This window comes from Peromyscus leucopus, chromosome 10, assembly GCF_004664715.2.
Source record: "Peromyscus leucopus breed LL Stock chromosome 10, UCI_PerLeu_2.1, whole genome shotgun sequence".
NCBI classification, from domain to species: Eukaryota; Metazoa; Chordata; class Mammalia; order Rodentia; family Cricetidae; genus Peromyscus; species Peromyscus leucopus.
In genome coordinates, this window is record NC_051071.1 from 42,048,969 (window position 1) to 42,065,233 (window position 16,265).

The window sequence follows — 16,265 nt, forward strand, 5'->3', positions numbered from 1 at the left end:
GATTTCCCTAATCACTTGAAAACAACCTTCTTATGAAGGGTCATAAACAAGATTATTACAGGAAACCATTATAATCATTATGGGAAACCCAATACCTACTGATTTTAATGGAAACCTATGGTACGCTTTCTGTGCGCATGCGTTACAAACAGGATTGCTAGTTGAAGGAGTTAAATAGTGTGTGTTTGAAGGAAGTTCTAATGGCACAAGCTTTGGACTCTTTTCAGTGGTGAATTAACTATTTAAAGCTGGTTTTCTTCTTTCCTTTCTTTTTTGTCATCTCTGTTCATTTCTGTCCATCTCCAAATCCAGGCATGATTTTTGCTAGTGTTCTACCATTTTTTTTCTCTGTGTGCCTTTTTTTTTTCCCTTGACAATTATGTTCATATAATTATATAGTGAATTTTGGTCAATTTCAGCCACCCTGCTTACACCCTCTCATCCCTCTCTCTCGATGAAATCTTTTTTCCCATTAATCAATACCCATGCTTCTTACTCTGCTCCCCATACTGTGTATGTGTGTGGCCCCAGGGGTTTAATTAGGGTTGCTTTCATGAGCTCGGGCATAGGGTTATTGACTGAAGTATAGTCAGCTTATTAGCTGCTATACCACTGGAGAAAATGAAATGACCCCCCTCTCACCCCGTCCTCCATCAGCCATTAACCATCAAGAACTCCTCTGGGACAGTGAGGACCTTATGAACCTCTCCCCCATGCAGATGGAATTTTGACAGGCTTAAATTGGTGTAGGCCTTGAGAAGATAAGGACAACTGAGTTCATGGGCATGGTGACCATGTCTTGTCCATACAACACAGACTCACAGCCCCCCACCCCATCCTCTGCCTCTTACATTTTTTTCTTCCCTCTTCTACGATGTTGCTGTGTAGAAGTAACCATCTTATTAAATAAGAAACACAGAGCCAATGTAAAGATAAAAGCCCAAGAGGTCAGAGCTAAGAGCCTTACCCTTCCTGCTTCAGCAATCCTGTTCAGCCAAGAGAGACCTACTTCCTGTGTGTTTGTCTTTATATAGACTTTCTGTTCTGCCTTCTCATTGGTTGTAAACCCAACCACATGACCGCCTCGTCACTGCCTGTCTGTACAGACCTCCAGGTTTTCTATGGTTGGTATTGAGATTAAAGGCATGTGTCTCCAATGCTGGCTGTATCCCTGAACACACAGAGATCTACCTATCTCTGCCTACTAAGTGCTGGGATTAAAGGTGTGCACCACAAACGCCCAACTCCGCTATGGCTTACTATTAGCTCTGACCCCCAGGCAACTTTATTTCTTAACATACAAATAAAATCACATTTCAGTAAAAATAAAATATCACCATATTTCCCCTTTTCTATTTTAATAAAAAGAAAAAAGGAAAAAAGGTTATAACTAACATAAGAAAAACTATTTACAAAAGTACAATAACTATATACAATATATACAAGTAATAAATACATGAACAATGTCTAGTCCATTTGTATTTGACAAATTCAGAGAAAATAATTCCATTATCTATCCTATTTTGGTAAGTCCAAAATGTAATTCACTTTCTATCCTAACTCGTCTTCAACTATAACTAACTAACTTTCAACTATAACTAACTAATCTTCAGCTCCCTCAGAGACCCAAGAAGGAAATAATATTAGCTAACAAAAATAAAAACAGGAAGTGCATGCAAGCAACTTCCAAAAAATTTGTGAGTTGACAGAAACAGCCAGCTGCCTGGACAGTCACCTGAGGTTTCTCTGCAGTGTTGGGGTATCATCTTCAGCCTATAGGCTTAGTGTATCTGACAGACTCATTTGTGAAGTAGGATGTACACAAGGTCAACAGTTCAACCTCACATTGGGTGAGAACAGTCCATGTACCAGAAACACCTGAATTCCACTAGTGTCATGTCATGATTCAGGATTTTAAATTCTGGAAATTGTTGACAGTTTTTGAATTCAGCTGTCCATTCTTCTTGGCTGTGTGTATATGGCTTCATCTCAGCATCCCATTCTTCTCTACATCCCTCTATTAAATGCCAGTCTACTATTGAGGGGCGTGAGCTTAGTTACTCTTCAAGAATAACTGTTTCAGCTGTTGTTCCACTGCACATCAGAAGCCATCAGCCCACCGCCTGTTCAGCTGCCTTCGAAGAAAAGAGCACCGTACCTTTTCTGGATTGCGAAGGCCACTTCAGGGATGATGCCATTTTGTCCTGGCCTCAGAAGATGCCTTTTGATAAAGCCATAACCACACTTGTCTTGGCAAGAATCAGTAGTCCTTTGTTGCATGTCCTGTCTGTCCTGTTTGTCAGCAGTTGATTCAAGGATACTTTGTTGTCCAGTGGCTAACTTTTGCCACAATGAAAGTTAACTCCATATGCAGTTTCTTCAGTACCCATATTTTCTCTGAAGTAGATTGGTACTGCCAGGAGCCAACATGTCTCATAGTCATAACAAAAAGAAAAATTTTCTAAGTTATTAAAACATTTTAAATGCCATATTCTGTAGATCTCTGAAGGGTTTGAAGATGACCTGTCTATCTAAAATATATCTGTTCAATCTTGAAAACATACCTAATATGACTACAGGTTCTATTATAATGTTGAACTACTAACTTTCATTTCTTTATATCCTAATAGTTGGTAATAATAACATCCAAGGATCATAAAATTGGATTACATTGTTAAATGAACAGTATAAGTACAATTAGAAATATACATATAGCATTTTTCTAACAATATCAATTTCAATATATATAATTTGTATATAATATAAAACAATCCAATCCAATGTAAAGTATTTAAAACTAGTAATTGTCTTTTTCTTTTTTTTTTTAAAAAAAAAAAAAAACAAGAACCTTAAATCTAATCTCCTTTGCTTAGCCCTTTTCCTTACCCTTGACAACAACTTGTAACCAACCCCCATAAATAATGAACATTATCCCAGACCCAAAACCCATTAAAAGACCAAAAAACCACCCTCCCCACACCACCTCTTTGGGAATGTGGGCATCTTATTCTTAAAATTGCTTCCTGCTGGGTATAGGCGAAGGTATCTTTATCCTGAAAAGAAAAATTTTAGGTTAATTGTCAAATTCTAGGAAAGGTAACTATATCCTTCATTTTCCAGTCTGTGTATAATGCCAAAGTTCAGGGTTTATCTCAAGTCCTTATTCAAGTAGTCTTTTAGACTGGATCATCTCAGCTAGCCCTCTCAAAATTGCTCTGAGAACCTTGTAGTTCAAAGCTGATCTGTAGATGATGTTTGTCAGCTTAGTGATATTATTATTGTCCACGTGGAATTGTTGTTGTGGGACCCCATCTTCTTCCTGGAGACTTCAGTTGATGTTAGGCCTGGCTGTGATTTCCTGCAGAAAACTGATAAGAGACTTGAACACAAAGACATATATATGCAGCTAATTGAAGCCTTTTTTCTAGAATTAGTTAGTACTCTATATGACCATATCTTAACAAAGTTTAAAATGTATATATGTGTATATATATATATATATATATCTTATAAATTTTGATATAAAATTCATACTTTAAGAAAAGTTTAAAGAATCAGAATAGAATCAAGGAGTTGAGATTAGTAATAGAATAGTCCCTTAATTAATTTGGTTTTTCTCCTCTCCCATAGCAGAAGATGGCTCTTTTCTTCTGGCATAATACAGGGAGTTTGCATTTTCCTTTTAACAACATGCTTGAGTTTAAAGAAGGAGAGAGCCATTCCCCAACTCCAAAGTCAGCTTTAAATTTTAATTGAATTAGGACCAATAGTATTAAATCTTTAGAGAAGAGCAGAAACAAGCATTTAGGAAGACTTATAAAATTTTTTAGATGATATACCCATACGCCATTTCACTCTGTTTCCTGGGATAGATGATTTGTCCCTTTTCTTCAGTTTTCTCATTTGTCCAGTGTTCTTCAAATTCCTTAACCTTCATTCTCCTAAAAGACAAAAACAAAAACATTTCCCCAAGACTAATTTTGGAGATGTTCCTTTTTGGCAACTTATTATCTGATTAAATGAAAAGGCATGTGTTTTTGGTATAAGTTAGTTTAAATTGGATGTTCATGCTGGTTGATGAACTATCACCTCCTTTAATTAAGAGGTCTTTCTTGTTCAAATTGAACCTTTATCAATTTTGATGGTACCCACAGCTTATCTTCTCCTGTAGCAACAAAAGCACAACCTTGTCCCCAATGTAACACATATCCTGGTTTTCATTCTGAGGTCAGCACATCCTTAAAGTATATAGGCTGATTTAATTCTGTAGTTTTTTCCAATGTCTCTGTAGTTTATCCAATGTCTCTCTGTAGCTTTTGTTCCTTTCTCATTGGCATTGAGAAAATTGAAAGTTAATAGAGCATTATGCAGTCTATTTCTGGGGGGTTTTGTTACCCCTTTCTGTTTATTTAGCATATCCTTTAGAGTTCTGTTTGATCTTTCTATTACTGCTTGACCTGTAGGATTATGTGGTATACCTGTACCATGCTTTATATTGTAATAAGCAAAAAACTGTTTCATTTTAACAAAGACATATGCTGGAGCATTATCAGTTTTGATTTGTGTAGGTATACCCATGATGGCCATAACTTCTAGCAAATGAGTGATTACAGAATCAGCTTTTTCAGAACTCAAAGCAGTTGCCCATTTCAAATCCTGAATAAGTATCGATGGTATGGTGTACATATTTCAATTTTCCAAATTCTGCAAAGTAAAACACATCCATCTCCCAGATTTCATTCCTCTGAGTACCCTTTGGGTTACATCCTGCTGGTAATGCCTTTGATTGTAGAAGGAACAAGTAGGACATTTCTTTACTATTGATTTGGCTTGTTTCCAGGTTATGGAAAAATCCTTTTTTAAACCTTTACTATTGACATGATGTTTTTTATGAAATTCTGAGGCCTCCAGCACATTTTCTATCAATAATTTATCAATCTCATCATTGCCTTGTGCTAGAGGGCCTGGCAGACCAGTATGGGATCGAATGTGAGTTATATATAAAGGATGACTCCTTTTCCTGATTGTATCTTGTAATTGAATAAATAATGAAGTTAATTCTGAAGCATCAGGGATAAATTCTGCAGTCTCAATATGTAAAACCACTCTTTCAGCATACTGAGAGTCAGTTACTATGTTGAGAGGTTCTGAAAAATCCATTAATACCAACAGAATAGCATACAATTCTGATTTTTGAACTGAATTATAAGGACTTTGAACCACTTTACTTAAATTTTCTGATTTGTAACCTGCCTTTCCTTGTTTGTTGGCATCTGTATAAAAGGGACGAACTCCAGATATGGGTTTTTCCCGTACAATTCGAGGCAAGATCCAATCAGCTCTCTTTATAAGATCAATTCTATCGCTTTTAGGATATTTGCTGTTAATTTCTCCCAAAAAATTACTGCAAGCTCTTTGTCAAGGTTCACTTCTGTCCATAATTTTTCAATGTCCTCCTTAGTTAAAGGTACGACAATTTCTGCTGCGTCTATTCCTATTAATTGACGAAGTCTCAATTTTCCTTTGTAAATCAAGTCAGAGATTTTTTCCACATAAGTTTTTAATTTTTTATTCGGATTATTTGGTAAAAATATGCATTCTAATATAATATCTTCCCTCTGCATTAATATTCCAGTAGGAGAACGCCTAGAAGGTAAAATAACCAAAATGCAATCCAGCTTTGGATCAATATGATCCATGTGCCCTTCATGTACTTTCTTTTCTAACAAGGCCAATTCTTTCTCAGCTTCAGGTGATAATTCTCTTGGACTATTTAAGTACTTGTTACTTTCTAAGGTTTTAAACAAATTATTAAGTTCATCATTTTTTACCCCAACAATGTCTCCAAATAATCTTTGAAAGTCATTAAGAGTCTGTAGTCTATTTCTCCTAATTTGCACCTTTTGGGGTCTAATTTTTTGTAGCTCCATTTTTATATCCTAAATAATTAATAGAATCTCCTCTTTGTATCTTTTCAGGAGCAATTTGTAATCCCCAGCAAGGCAAAATTTTCTTTACTTCTTCAAACATTCTTTCTAAAGTATATGCATTTGAGTCAGCTAGTAAAATATCATTCATATAATGATAAATTATAGATTTAGGAAATGTTTTACTTATCACTTCCAATGGCTGTTGTACAAAATATTGGCACAGAGTTGGGCTATTCAACATTCCCTTGGGAGGTCCTTCCATTGAAATCTTTTAACTGTTTGAGAATTATTATAAATAGGCACTGTGAAAGCAAATCTTTCTCTGTCTTTTTCTTGTAAGTGTATTGAAAAGAAACAGTCTTTTAAATCAATAACTATGAGAGGCCATCCTTTTCGTAACAGAGTAGGCAAAGGAATTCCAGATTGTAGAGAGCCAATTGGCTGAATTACTTTGTTAATTGCTCTAAGGTCTGTTACCATTCTCCATTTACCAGATTTCTTTTTAATAACAAATACAGGAGAATTCCAAGGGCTAGTTGATTCTTCAATATGCTAAGCATTTAACTGTTCTTCTATCAGCTCTTCTGAAGCCTGGAGTTTCTCTGTTGTTAAAGGCCATTGCTGAACCCATACAGGCTTGTCTGTTTACCATTTTAAAGGTAGAGCTTTTGGTGTCTTTGGAAGATCATCAGTTATTGTGCCCTGTTCTTGTATAATATGGATGGCTGGTGACCACTCATTAGAATAATATCTTCTAATATTTCTCTCAGAAACATGTGCTAGTTTATGATTTGTTTCTGAGATTGGAGGGATGTTAATCTGAGTATTCCATTGTTGCAACAAGTCTCAACCCCACAGGTTCATAGCTATGTTAGCCACATATGGTTTTAATTTTCCTCTCTGTCCTTCTGGACCTATACATTCGAGCCATCTTGCACTCTGTTTCACTTGAGATAATGTTCCAATTCCTAATACTTGAACGTTACCTCCTAAAGAGGCCAAGTTGGATGCCAAAATTCTGGTGCAATTATGGTAATGTCCGCACCTGTGTCTACCAGACCAGACAACAAAACACCATTTATTTTTATTGTTAATTTTGGTCTTTGTTCATTAATAGAAGTTTGCCAAAAGTTTTTCTTTATGTTTTCTCCTGAATTTTCTATTCTCTCTGTTTCATCATCCTGACCAGCATGATTTATTCCAATAGGCATTTGGTTATTTAATTGCTCTGAGTAGGGGTTTCCTCTACAACTGCAGGAAAGGTTTGAACTGGATTTGCTATGGGGGCCTGCATGAGGCCCCTCTGGGAGTTTCCACCAAGGCAAAGGATTACCTTGCCTGTCCCTTGTTGATCTACATTCGTTGGTCCAGTGTTTTCCCTTACCACACCTTCTGTATACTCCAGAAGGAAGGGGCATTCTGTTGCCATTGTTCCTTAAAGAAACATTGTTTCTGGGAATGACCTGTTTACAGTCCCTTTTCAAGTGTCCTTGCTTTCCACATCCCAAACATCTAACATTCCTCAAACCTTTTGAAATTGCTTCTCCTACCCACATATCATCATGGTTATGAGCCTCAACATTAACCGTGTTTCTAATCCAATCTTCCAAAGGTGCAGATCTTGCCTTTAGTGGCCTGATTATTCATTTGCATGCTGCATTCGAATTCTCAAAGGCCAAAGATTCAATTATTATCTGACTAGTTTCTGAATCCAGGACCATTCTCTTTACTGCTGAAGCCAGTCTTTGTAAAAAAAAAAAAAAAAAAAAAAAAAATCTGTGAAAGATTCTTTTGGGCCTTGTATAACCTTTGTAAATGACTCAGTTTTTTTTTTTTCCTGGTTCCTCAACTCTGTACCATGCTTTCAAGGCTGCCATTCGACATAGAATTAGGGTTTGGACATTATATAAACATTGTGTTTGTACTGAAGCATATTGGCCTTCTCCAATAAGCTGATCCTGGAAGACTTGTATTCCTTTATCCCTCCATTGTTTTTCTATGTTTTTAGCCTCATCCTTGAACCACATTTGCCACCGGAGCCTTTGACTGGGTTCCAGAACAGCCTGTGCCAGCTTCCGCCAGTCCTGTGGTATAATCCTATTATATGTTGACCAAGAGTTTAACATTTGCTTTATATATGGGGAATGCATACCATAAGATACTATTGCCTCCTTAAACCTTTGTAAATCTAATTGGATTTACATCTCAATTGGAGTCCAAATATTTTGTGTAGTCATTTGATTAGGCAACTGCTGTACAGTTACCGGATAAATTAAGGGTGATTGTGTGAAAACAGGCTTTTTTTCTCTAACCTTATGATCCAATCTTGAAACAATTGTTAATTTCTTCTGTCTGAATTTGAATTTCTCTATAATTCATTTTTACAGGTTTAACAGGTTTTTCTAAAACTGTTATCCTGGCACTTAAATTGACTATCTTTTTAAATAGTAAAATGAGGATAAGAAAAGTAATAAACTGCATAATTCAATCAACATTAATCTTCTCATATAGTTGTTCCATTTTCATACTGCCTAAAACTTCAAACAAAGCCCAATTTTCTTGCAATGTACACATAAAACCCATTTTTTTTTTAATGTGGAAAAAAATTCTCTTTTAAATAGTTTTCTTTAAAATATCTGATATGTTAATTGACTTACCAAGTCTGCATAGAACAGTAGAAATCCAAGGGAATTTCAAAACAGCCACCTAGTGTTTGAGGTGTGAATCCAGAGAGAGAGAGAGAAGGGGGAGGAGGGAGGGAAAGAGAGAGAGAGCAAGAAAGCGTAGCCACAAGTTCTGGCTAAAAGCTTAAATCAGCCACGTATTCCCACTTGAGCTGAGTCAAGCCTTGGCTCCAGCTTCCTTAAGCTCCAACCATGTGCGTTGGCTTTACAGGCAGGAGCCCTGTTGGACAGGGCAGGCCTGAGTTGTTTGTAGTACCGGCTTTAAGCAAGTAGCTCCAGCTGCAGCTAACCGCTTGGGGCTATGGTCAGTCTGGCCTGAGACCAAGCTGACCTGGGCCCGAGCTAGGGAGCCAGCAGGACCTGCTGCCAAGCCAAGTCAAGTGGTTTAATGGATTCTTGTCATTTGGGTGCCAAATGTAGAAGTAACCGTCTTATTAAATAAGAAACACAGAGCCAATGTAAAGATAAAAGCCCAAGAGGTCAGAGCTAAGAGCCTTACTGTAGCTAGAGTTTTTCTGCCTTGGCCACAGTCAGGACAAATCTCTGTACCGCAGTCCCACAGCCGCTCAGACCCGACCAAGTAAACACAGAGACTTATATTGCTTACACTGTATGCGTGCAGCTTCTTGCTAACTGTTTTTTATCTTAAGTTAACCATTTCATAAATCTATTCCTTGCACGTGCTGGTGGCTTACCGTCTTCACATGCTGCTGTCATGGCTGCGTCAGTTTCTCCTCTTTTTTTTTATTTCTCTCTCTGTTAGTCCCCTATACTTCCTGCCTGGCCACTGACAATCAGGTTTTATTTATTGACAATCAAGAACTTGACATACAGACATCCCCAGTACAGCAAGTGCAGACATCTCAACACCTGCACTCAGGCCATGTCTAATCATCCTCTATGCAGACTCTGGTAAAGCACGAGAACCTGAGAATGGCTCCACAGACATACAGAAATCCACAGCAACTTCCTGCTTCAGCAATCCCGTTCAGCCAAGAGAGACCTACTTCCTGTGTGTTTGTCTTTATATAGACTTTCTGTTCTGCCTTCTCATTGGTTGTAAACCCAAGCACATGACCACCTCATCACTGCCTGTCTGTACAGACCTCCAGGTCTTCTATGGTTGGTATTGAGATTAAAGGCATGTGTCTCCAATGCTGGCTGTATCCTTGACCACACAAAGATCTACCTAGCTCTGCCTACCAAGTGCTGGGATTAAAGGTGTGCACCACGAATGCCCAGCTCCACTATGGCTTACTATTAGCTCTGATCCCCAGGCAACTTTATTTCTTAACATACAAATAAAATCACATTTCAGTACAAATAAAATATCACCATATTGCTGAGCTTTAGAGGAGAACAGAGCACTTGTCAATCACCTATTACCAGCACTTTGACCACTTATGAGTCTCTGCATTAACTGGAGCCCAGGGGAGGGCCTATTTGCCATTGACTCTTGTTCGAGGGGGCTGTCATTCCTCTCCATGGTGTAGCCACTGATAAACTTTAAGACTGATTTCTTTCAATAACAGAGTTTAGACCTGAGATGTGGTTCAATTAAATAGTGCCTGTCGTGGTACTGTATATGTTCTCTCAGACAGATGTAAGTCTTGTCCTTCAAATAGCTGCCTCCATGTTGTGTTTAAAGGGAAGAGGATGTTTATATGTCTTGCAACTGACTAAATATTAACTCCATCTCGACAGGATTCCCCGCAGTTACTCTACACTAGAGTAATGGGGCTAGGCTTCCTAATGGAGGTTTATTTATAGAAGCGAGCTGAAATGCTAGACCTCCTATAAACTCCTGCTGCCTTGTGGATGTGAAGAGAGTGCAAGGCTGAGGTCGGGTTATTTTCTTATGTGTACTTTAGATTTTACACATGTTCAGAGATCCCAAGAAGGAAGTTGTAGCCCTGGGAGAGAGTGGAGCCAGCTGAAGAACTTAGAGGGGTCGCTGCCAGGATCACACTGAACAGGTGTTTATGTTGTGCTTGATTTGACAGACTTTGGTGTTAATAATTCCTTTTTGGTTTTTTGTTCCAGGCAGTTCTGGCTGACCTTTCTACTTTAAAAGTTATGCCTCTTCTTCAAATTTTTCTGTTCGCCACTGTCACCTGATCTTCGAGGTCACTGACACCACATCTAGTTTTTCATTAGGAACTAATCATGAACTATGCAAACTCTGCATACAACCAAAATTAAACTCTGCATATAAGCCAATAAAGATCATGTTCCCTCCTCAGTTAACGCTAAGAAGTTGTACACTTTCGGAGACAATAGCCCTCCACACCAAACACTGCATTTGCATGCTGATGATGGTCAAGAGAGAAGCAATAGACATCTCTTCTGCTGAACCGAGCATCCTACCTGCACAGATCGCTAACTTGTAACGGGCACGCACCATATTATGCAATAAGAACTCAAGGCACTGTAATAAACTTCAAGAGGTAACACAGCTTCTTGTCGGTTTGTAAACTTCTCCCTAGATCATAGTTCTGTTTTACAAATTGCTCCCCACTAAAGCCAATGATGGGATAGGACACGAAAAGGCTTGGAAATATAATGCATTTCAATGGGAATTCAAATGTGCTTCGTAATTTTTTTTATCAACTTTTATGATGGATTTTCAGATCCCTTCCATTTTATTTCTCCATTAAACAACTCTATTTGAAAAAGTTAAACAGCTATCTCCATCCCATAATTTTTTGTTGTTGTTTTTTTTTGAGACAGTTTTATATAGCCCAAGCTCTCCTCAAATTCACTGTGTAGCAGAGGATGACTGCATTCCAGATCCTCCTGCCTCCATCTGCCAAGGGCTGGGATTACAGGTGTGTTCCACTCCACCTGCCTCCATCGTATAATAGTTTATTCTTCACTCTAGAAGTCAGAAACGTATAGAGGGCTCCCTTTGCACCCCTGAAACCTTCTGTCTTTTACGTAGAAGCCTTGACACTGCTGAGGCATGGTGCCAGAGTCTGTTTCCTTGGGAGAATCCAAGGAGGATGAATCAAAACCACAGTGGCTTTGCTGAAGCTTGGTCTTCCAGATTGACTTCTGGAGCAGAACAGCTCAGAGGCACCACAAGTATTCATCCATTCTAGAACTGAAGCCATTATTCAAGGCATCGGGTCTTATTTTAGTGTTTATTATGAGCAAAAGGTTTTGTTTTATATTACTTTAGTGACATACCATTTTAGTATATGAAATAATAGGATGTGAAAAAACCCATTGTCTTCTGATTTTACATGAAAATTGAAGATGCTGATCACACTAATAAAGCTCAAATAAATCAATAGATTAATACTCTCCTTAACTGAAATTTCATTAAGTCTCATCCAAATGTATCTTACAAAACTGTTATTGTCACAGCATATATTAGGAAAAGTATGAAATTCAACATAATACTTCAAGTGTGGTGAAATTAGGTATGAGGAATTTACTGAAAAATCTAAATTCTCTTCTTCATCAGGTACCTGCTGACTTCGTGAAGACTAAACAGTTTATTCTGTGATTGATTCCTAATAAACCCCCATGTTATGGTTGTTGAAAGTGACACATTCATGTCATATGCCTTGCCATTGTGCATGTCCACACGCTCCTCCATGGAGGGGACAAGCATGATTTCAGAGCTAGTGTCCCCTCCCTTTGCCACAGTGGCAAAAATATTAGGAAGCAGTTGTGTTTTAGATGATTAGTAGATGTAAACTGACATGCCCATCTTTAAAGTTTTTAAAGAAAAATATAAACTTATTAATTAGTTTGTCTGATACACTGGATTAGAGACTTCTGCCCTGAGTACATGTTCCTAAATAATTAGATCTCTATTATTGGCAATTGAGAGGGAAATCACACAGACAGTAACAAATTTTATTTCTGCTGTGTTTGCCTTACAAGATTGTAAAGGACCACATGAGAGAATATATCTGAAAGTGATTTTTTTAATGTGAAACACCAATTAAATATGGTGTTATTAATTTTTATGTGACAGCTTAAGGTCACCTGCTAGAAGGTGACATATGAAGAATGCCCAGCTTCACTGGCATGTGTTCTTTATTTCGTGACACCTTGAGATTATGTCTCTTGAGAAATGAATCATTACATGATAGACGCTTTCATTCAGTGCAGTTAGCTCTAGTCAGTAGCTCTGAATCTTAGTCCCAAACCAAAGTGAGTAGGCAACTTCCCACTTTGCCATGATGGCAAACCCCTGTCAGGCTGCTCTTAGCTGCTGGTTAAGCTGCTGGTGCTGCTGGCTAAGCACTATAATGAGAGCAATCAGTTCGTCTGCCCACCCCATCCCTAACTGACTCTCTCTTCATACTGCCTCACTTGGCTTCCTTCCGAGGGCATTCTCCTGTGCCATCTCTGATCAAATCACTGACACCCCCTCCCCTTCTGCTCTGTCAGTGACCACAGGGGTCTGGGAGACTAGTGGTGGGTGCTAATGGTCATGGACACATAGTGAAGCAGCCTCACAGGCAAGTTGTGTTTGGTTCTTTTGAACTCAGTCCACAAACATGCACCATGGCTTTGTGTCTGGAAGAGCCTGTCTGAGCATCTTTGGATCAGGATGCTTTGATACTGCAGTTTCCTGGCTAACTGAAATTTTCACCTTGACTTAACTGCCTAGTGTGTCTTGCTCCACCTGGACTCTTCTCCCACTCCACAGGGAGAAGAGAGACCAATAAGCTTGTACCTTCTCCACCCTCTAGTCCAAAGCTTAGCTTGATCCCCATACTTAATTCTTCCTTCTTGTCTCAAGAAGTCTCTCATCTATTTCTGTAGTTCTCTGAATGCTGATCAGTTTGAGTTATTTCTGTGCTTACAAAGTTTGTCTCCTTGTTGCTTAAAAGATGAAGTCCCCACTCCTTAGCAGAGCAGGAGTAATTCCTCGTAATCTGGCCTTGCCATTTCCTTGTGATGATCCATTCCCGTGCACAACCTCAGCAAAATGCAGGATGATCTTCGGCCAGGTCTGGCTGTTCCCTTCATTTTATCTCTGTTAAAGGAGCCCATGTATTCAAGGTCCCACTCAGAAAAGGCTCTTCTGTTGCCAAGATATGCTGGAGCCTACACATTAGAATTATTCTGTGTCTTTGTCCATCCATTCATGTGGTGCTTGTCATAGTGGGCATTCTTAAGGCAACTGTCATTAACTTCCTAGCTGTCCAAGTCACAAGAAGAGATTGTCCACATGTTTTTGCATTTCCTTAGTGTTCCAAAATGGTTGGGATACAATTTTCTTCAACACAAATACCTGGTCTCTCCACAAAGGCTCTGAGTTCTACTTGTGGTTGCCTCTTCCCAATGTGTTTCAGGTGACACTGAGTCCTACCCCCAAGTTCTCTGGGTTGACCTGGCAGCTACATGTGCCATCCTACTGGCCATGGGATGGCTCTGGGATCAACTCAAAGTCTATGACCAGTGAAAGCCAGTGGCACTTGGTTAGAAGACTGTGATCGAACCTTCAGGGAAACTGAATGTGAGAAAGAAAGAGTATGCTCCAGACCTGGTGTCCTGGTGTCCCATGGAGAGAGACAAAAGCTGCTCTTGGTCCTTGTGGGTCCTCAGAGCACACCCCAGTAGGCTTCCGCTGGACCCTTTTGTACATAAGCCAAAGGATTTTCTTTGCAATAGAAAGGATCCTAACTTCTATGGTTATTTTCCTTTCAGGTTTGAGATCCAGTAGATGAGGAAGCCCCATCTACACACTATTCAAACTGGTATAGAATTTCTAAACTTCCCTCAGTCAAGGCAAAAAACTGTGGCCTTACAAGGATAAAGCCTATGTTCCGTGCCTACTTGATATGCCTAACAAGGGTCTTTGACCTTTGGCTTTTAGCATATAGCTCCCTCACTTGGAATGCTTTCTCTTCTCTTCTTACCTAACTATAACTTGTACCTCAGAACCTACCTCAAGTGCTACATCATCAGGAAGACTGCTAAATCAGCCCAGGTCATGCCAGTCTTAGCTTGTCTTGCTTTTCTGCTACAGGGTAACTCCTTGAGGGCAGAAATGGTCTCATTTTAGCTTTACATCGCTAGAGCCCAGCATAGGTCTTGCCCTGTTATAGGCGTAATGAGTGTTTACGAGTGAATAAGTGAGCCATCTTATTCCGTACTCATTTTACTTGTGATGGGGAACATTGTTCAGAACGATGACGTGCCCAGCGTGATTTGGACATTTCACCTTCAGTTTCCTACAGAGGAAGTTTCAACAGGAATAATATCTTTAGAGGAAAAAGATTACTGCCTCATTTTTTCATTTAAGTGAGTATGCATACAATAAAGCTGTACATACGTAAAGTAGAATTCACTTTAAGTTATGTACAAATGACATGTATAAATGTACCAATGTCACCACTTTCAACAATTGTAGTAGCAGAATATTTACATCACCCAAAACGGTTCCCTTTGTGCCCTTCCTATTCAGTCCTCCAGACACTCACTTCAAACATAGAACTGTGGCTAGCCCTAAAGATTAGGGCTTCTTCTCTAGAGGTTCCACATCTGTCCTCTTGTGTCTGCCTTGCTTTACTTGGCAGAATGTGCTGAGATCCGTACTGTGGGATTGGTAGTTCACTGTTGGCTATTGCCAAATTCACATCTTCATATGGACGTGCATCTTCCTCTCCCTGGGGCAGTTGCCTAGCAGTATAATTTCTTGGTCACATGTAAGCACTTGTTGACTTTTCTAAGATGTCTCCAGGTTCTTTTGTGAAGGGATTCCACCATTTACATTCCCACCAACAACCCAAGTCGCTCCAAGTCCTGCTTGTCATTAACAGGTGGCCATACTTTTCCTGCTATCTACTTAGTTAGATACAACAGCATCTTACTATGCTTAGTTGCTGTTTATACATAGAAGTATTATTTTATACTCAAAACTTTTGTCCATTTAAAATCAATGACCTTCTTTTTCATTGTAAGACTTCTTGATTGTGAATATAGCTTAGAAATCCCATTCTGTGGGTTATCCCTTATTTTTTTAACCATTCCCATTTCTTTTTAATTTTATTTAAAAATTTGCTCTCATTCATATTTGTATACAATTTGTTACCTCCCCATGCAGAGCACTGACTAAACTATCTTTTTCAAGAGCAAAAGCTTTAATTTTATTGAAACCAAATTTACCTTTTTTTCTTTTACAGTATTTTTTTTTGCATACTATCTATAAAATCTTTGTTTAACTCAAAGTTACACATACTTTCTCCATGTTTTCCTCTGTAAACTTTATAAATTTAGCTCATTCATTTAGGTCTACTTTTTTTTTAAGTTCTTTTTAGTGTGTGTGGCAAGTTAAGTTCATGTTTTCACCTTGGATACCCACCGTTTACTTAGCAGAACCCCCTCTTGCCTTCTGCATCAGGACCTCCATAGAGTCAGGAGGAGCTAGCTAGTGTCTGAGTGTGATTTTATTTCCTGTGGGTTTGTGTCATCCTTACCACAACAACAAAGCATCTTGATTTCTGTGGGTCTAGAGCAGGTCTGGGGATTGACAGTACAACTGTTCACAGATGTCAAAATGATTCAAGCTACTTCACTAGTGCTTTTCTAAATAACTTTTAGAATCAGCATTTTCATTTTCCACGAAAGAGTTTGTTAAGGATTTTTTTAATAGACAGCATTAGCTCTATAAATAGGTTTGGGG

General features: G+C 38.7%; 1 protein-coding gene and 1 long non-coding RNA gene across 5 annotated transcripts in view; both read left to right on the forward strand.

Annotated features, from left to right (window-relative positions):
• Nucleotides 1–11,909, forward strand: part of Tbc1d19 (TBC1 domain family member 19) — a 128,670-nt gene extending 116,761 nt beyond the window's left edge. For all 4 annotated transcript variants that reach the window (XM_037209034.1, XM_028865920.2, XM_028865919.2 and 1 more), the window contains one exon: nucleotides 10,658–11,909. In XM_037209034.1, coding sequence (XP_037064929.1) covers nucleotides 10,658–10,671 — 14 coding nt within the window. In that variant the 3' untranslated portion in view covers nucleotides 10,672–11,909. The remainder of the gene's footprint in view (nucleotides 1–10,657) is intronic.
• Nucleotides 932–9,668, forward strand: LOC114690910. Its single transcript, XR_003734151.1, has 3 exons — nucleotides 932–988; nucleotides 5,747–5,752; nucleotides 9,607–9,668. It is a non-coding gene; the product is annotated as an uncharacterized LOC114690910 (long non-coding RNA).
• Nucleotides 11,910–16,265: the final 4,356 nt, after the last annotated feature.